This window comes from Sinocyclocheilus rhinocerous, unplaced genomic scaffold (genome assembly GCF_001515625.1).
Source record: "Sinocyclocheilus rhinocerous isolate Xijiao unplaced genomic scaffold, SAMN03320098_v1.1 scaffold78, whole genome shotgun sequence".
Taxonomy (NCBI): Eukaryota; Metazoa; Chordata; class Actinopteri; order Cypriniformes; family Cyprinidae; genus Sinocyclocheilus; species Sinocyclocheilus rhinocerous.
In genome coordinates this window covers 422,636-427,687 of record NW_015637122.1, presented here as the reverse complement: position 1 = coordinate 427,687, position 5,052 = coordinate 422,636, and the positions used below count along the sequence as shown (strand labels likewise).

The 5,052-nt window shown below is 35.0% G+C and overlaps 1 protein-coding gene across 1 annotated transcript in view; it reads left to right on the top strand.

The window, feature by feature from the left end:
- LOC107748463 (splicing factor 45-like) overlaps positions 1-5,052 on the top strand; it is a 13,715-nt gene extending 8,663 nt beyond the window's left edge. Inside the window, exons 11-13 of the mRNA XM_016563246.1 lie at positions 1,552-1,650; positions 1,774-1,846; positions 4,679-5,052. Of these exons, the coding sequence (XP_016418732.1) occupies positions 1,552-1,650; positions 1,774-1,846; positions 4,679-4,782 (276 nt within the window). The 3' untranslated portion in view covers positions 4,783-5,052. The remainder of the gene's footprint in view (positions 1-1,551; positions 1,651-1,773; positions 1,847-4,678) is intronic.

Genomic DNA, 5,052 nt, shown 5'->3' with positions numbered 1-5,052 from the left:
TTTAAGTGAAAATGAATGGCAGGTAATATGCAGCTTTTTGTGTTTGAAACCAGCAAAAATGGCAGGATCGTGTAGAACACAGATTCACACAAGTTCACATCATGCACCTGCAGCGTTTCTGTGAACAGAGAAAATGGAATAAAACTATATAGGCTACATAAAAAGGAATATATAGGCCTATACATGAAATATATTTCACTTAAATCATTAACAGATTAACAAAACGAAAAAAAAAATTGTGCTGAGTTCGGATCATTGTAATGCGCTCCGAAGTTCACGGAAAGGAAAGCCGTTTTCTTTATTTTGCAAAAGCTTTACAGTTTTGAATCGCGTCAGCGAATCACACGCACATACAACATATTTTTGCAAACTTGACATCGCAGCCTGTTCATTATCAAAATAAAGTACAGTTAAAGATACATAAAAAGTTACACTGCTCAATTGAAATAGTCCGTAGTACAGTCTGTGCTGTTCAGCGTTACCACCGCCTCACTGTGCTGTTATAGCCTATGTAAAGGATGATGTTTTATGTCGAAAATGCGAGTGAAGAACAAAGCCTATAGTTTACATAATAAATAATATTTTAGCATCCAGATACGTCGTGAATATGGAAACATTTGGATTCGTGCAGAATAAGAGAGGTAGGCTTCAGTTTCGCTTTTAAATTAATTTGTTTTGGCTTACAACTGTAGAGGGTTTGTTGTGGAGAGAAGGGAACTGAAATAGCCTAATTGTGTTTGTAATGTTTGTAAATATTTTGCTTTATTTACTGGTGTTTTAGCCTACATTATTTCTGAATGATAATAATAAAATAATAATAATATCTTAATAATAATAAAATGAGACGTACAGCCTACTAATTTAGGCTGTTTTTTTCCTCTCAAAATGCTTATAGGAGTAGCGTTTTTTTATCCATGCTGAAAACATTTTTAAATATCTTGAAAAAAATAGGCCTATTTTAATGTCTTTAAAGCGTTGACAGTATTTTCTTTTGATTAATACATTTGGTCAAAATCTAGAAAAGATGATGCTGTATTGGCTATGACTAAGCGCAAGATAGGCTACCAGATCAAGACCCTCGTGTTTTCTTTTCTTTTTGAGTAAAGAAAATGCTGTACTTTATTATTATTATTATTATTATTATAGGCAAAGAAAAAGTTTTAAAAATAACGTTATTAACCAGTATTTTCTCTACTCAAACCGGTTTTGGAGCGGTAATAATACAGAGGAACGCAGGAACAGAAACGTTCAAATACCAATTCTGCTCGGAGTGAACCGATCGATTTTTTTTTTCTTTCCGTTTTTAACCCCTGCTTTATGCAATTGACCAATATCGGTATCGGAATCGGCCAATAGTTGTTCGTTAAAATCGGTATCGGTATTAGTTTTTTTTTTTTTTGACACTTTCTGTGCTTTTTTTTGCCCCTAGTCCCAGTTAATTTGTGCTCCTTTTAACAGGATGTTACATGAGAAGCAGCTGATATTCAGGACAATTTAGTCTAAATCATTTGTTGAGATTCAATTGCAAATAAAAACTGTCTGTGTGTGTAGAACATGGTTGGAAGGGGAGAAGTTGATGAAGACCTGGAAGCTGAGACTAAGGAAGAGTGTGAGAAGTATGGCAAAGTCATCAAGTGTGTCATCTTTGAGGTGAGCGTTATGTCAAACGTGTATCACATGCCACTGAAAGTTTCCTGCTCGTGTATGTAAGCAGCAGATGTCATTAATATCTGTCGCTGACATGAAACCTGTGTGTCTGGCTTGTGTTTTCAGATCGCCGTTGTTTCTGACGACGAGGCAGTCCGCATTTTCCTGGAGTTCGAACGAGTCGAATCAGCCATTAAAGGTGAGTGGTTTAAGGATAAACTTGAAGAGTGTGTGTACAGGTGGTCTTTATTTCAAGTGCCCCAGATCTCACTTAATAAAGCAGGTAAATGTGTGAGGGCCGTCCCTTAGGTGTTACATCACCTGGCTGGTTACATCACTTCCTCTAGGGATAGCAGACCAAACCAGTTTTCACTCACTTAATTTTAAACACTGACTGAAATATTAACAAGTTGGATATGAACTCATCCTTCAAAAATTTTTATCCTCAACAAGGTCAAAATATTAGATTAATAACTTGATTTGTGAGTTCTTATCATATTGCGTTGTGAAATATATACATATATTTTCCTAATTATTATTCCTGGACAAGGCAAATCTACTTGAGATTGAATTAACGTCATCATGTATCTGGAACAGTTCATACATAGGACTGAAAATGAAAATGACACACTTTGCTTTCCTTTGGGATAAAAAATAAAGTTAAACTCAGACACTTTTTATTAAATGACAACAGAGCTAAACTGCACCATTTGGGAGAAGCATTCATATTTACAGATACAGTGGTCCAAAAAGTATTTGAACACTTTAACCAAGCTGTCTGTCATAGTAATAGATACAAATAGTGATTTGTTTTTAAGTTAACATAAGCACACATTTTCAGAAAAATAAAAGAGATATTTGTGGGTTTATTATTATTATAAAGCAATAGATATACAGTTCAAAATTAAGACAAGTAGTATTTGGAAAGTCACAACAGCAAAATTGGTGGAACCAATAGTTTGGTGTTAGTTTGGGACAGACCTTCTCATTGTCTAACCAATGGAGGATGCTGTGTTTCTCATTGTCTAACCAATGGAGGATGCTGTGTTCAGGGAAAGCTGTTTTAAAATCATATTTTTCATATTCTGCAGCTGAAAAGACAATTTTAGTCTCCAAATATTTTGGGGGGTTGGAAAGATTTTTAAAAATGGTTAGTTCACCCAAAAATGAAAATTCTGTCATTAATTACTCACCCTCGTGTTGTTCCAAACCCGTAAGACCTTCGTTCATCTTCAGAACACAATTTAAGATATTTTTTATGAAATCTGAGGGCTCTCTGACCCTCCCATAGACAGCAAGGTAACTACCACGTTCAAGGTCCAGAAAAGTACCAAGATGATCGACAAAGTAGTCCGTGTGACATCAGTGGTTCAACTGTAAAGTTACGAAGCCACGAGAATTATCATGACATAACAGTATCATGACGCGAGCGTGTGGCGGCGCTGACCCAGATCCGGCCCGTCGTGAACGCGCGTCCAAAGTGACGCAGTAGAGACGAAAATGTGGAATAAAGTCATTATTTTTGTTTTCTTTGCGCAAAAACTTATTCTCGTAGCTTCGTAACTTTACAGTTGAACCACTGATGTCACACGGACTACTTTGTCGATCATCTTGGTACTTTTCTGGACCTTGACCGTGGTAGTTACCTTGCTGTCTATGGGAGGGTCAGAGAGCCCTCAGATTTCATCAAAAATATCTTAATTTGTGTTCCGAAGATGAAAGAAGGTCTTATGGGTTTCAAACAACAGGAGGGTGAGTAATTAATGACATAATTTTTGGGTGAACTAACCCTTTAAAAGTTTTTTTTTAAAGTTACCAAGGTTGCATTTATTTAATCAAAAACACAGTAAAACTATATTATAGTGAAATATTATTATAACTGTTTTCCATTTTAATATGGTTTAGAATCTAATATGCTGATTTGTTGCTTTTTGTGGAAACTATGATACTTTTTTCAGGATTCTTTGATGAATAGAAAGATCAAAAGAACAGCATTTATTTGAAATATAAATCTTTTGAAACATTATACATTTCTTAACTGATCGATTTAAAATGCCTTTGCCAAATAAAAGTATTGAATTACTGCTTAAAATACAATAACAAATAGAAAGTGGCAGAACAAGTGGCGCTTGTCCAACCAGAAACAGATGGAGGAGAAACCTGTTCAAATACACTTATCATTTTTGCAATTCTGCAGCACATTTTAGGTCTACAAATACTATAAATCAGGCATCCTGTAACAAAGCAAGCCTGAGAAAACACTCTGAATCTGGCATCACATACAGGAACACCTGTTTCACTTTTCAGGGCTGGACTGAAGCTTTAAGAATGCAACAATGCAAGCAAATACATTGCATGACAGCTTGTTAGGAAGGCTTTTTGTTAGTGATATGTTTAGACAGGCTTTTTAGATGAGTTGTGTGTTGTCATGCCCTTGTCTTTTTTTAGAATAGGTATATTTTTGATCATAGATCATTATTAAAAACCCACTTTCGTATTTTAAAGTGGCAACAACACTCTGGTGAGATCACATGGGGAAAAACCAAACAATAAATTTAACTGCAAAGACACAGAATAGGAAATGAGGTTATATCCTAAAAACCTTTGTTGAAACAAAGATCTGTATCTTACTTTGAGGCCATGTCCTAAGTGCTCGTGTAATGTTTTAGGACAGCGCTATCAACTGGCCAAAAGTTATAAATCATGGTAAATTTATTCATAGCAATTCTGTTCCACCTTACAATGTGAAATTTGTGCTCATAGCCTCATAATTGCAACTTTATATGACATTTTTGTATTATTTTACTATGTATTATGATAAGTATTACATTTTAAATGACATTTTATGTATTATTTTGTGTACAATTTTATATATTAAATATTAGATTTATTACCATTTCATGTATTTTTTTTTTATGTGTGTCCTGAAGCAATGTAATTTTATATTTACAATTTAATTACATGTTTTCAGATTTATTAGTAGTATTTTAAAATTTCAACATAACAGTGCTGTTGTTTTTGTCCTCCTCAGCTGTGGTGGATCTGAATGGGCGGTACTTTGGAGGTCGCGTGGTGAAGGCCTGTTTTTATAACTTGGATAGGTTCCGTGTTTTAGACCTGGGAGATCAGGTGTGAGTGGGAGATCCAGACCTGCACAACCAGGAAAGAGTAAACGCCAGGAGGAAGTAATTTGTTTTTCTGTAAATAGCATGTGTAATTTTATACACCCTTGTAAAACATTTAGCTTATGTGCACCTTTCCTGGATATGGTTTGTAATGAAGATTTCATTAGCGCTTTTGTGAATTGCTTCTAGTCTCTCTCTCACGTCACAGTTAGAAATATCCTTTTGTCCTTGTGATTAAGATGTGATGAAGAACCCAGAAATAAAAATGCTTTGGGGAGAA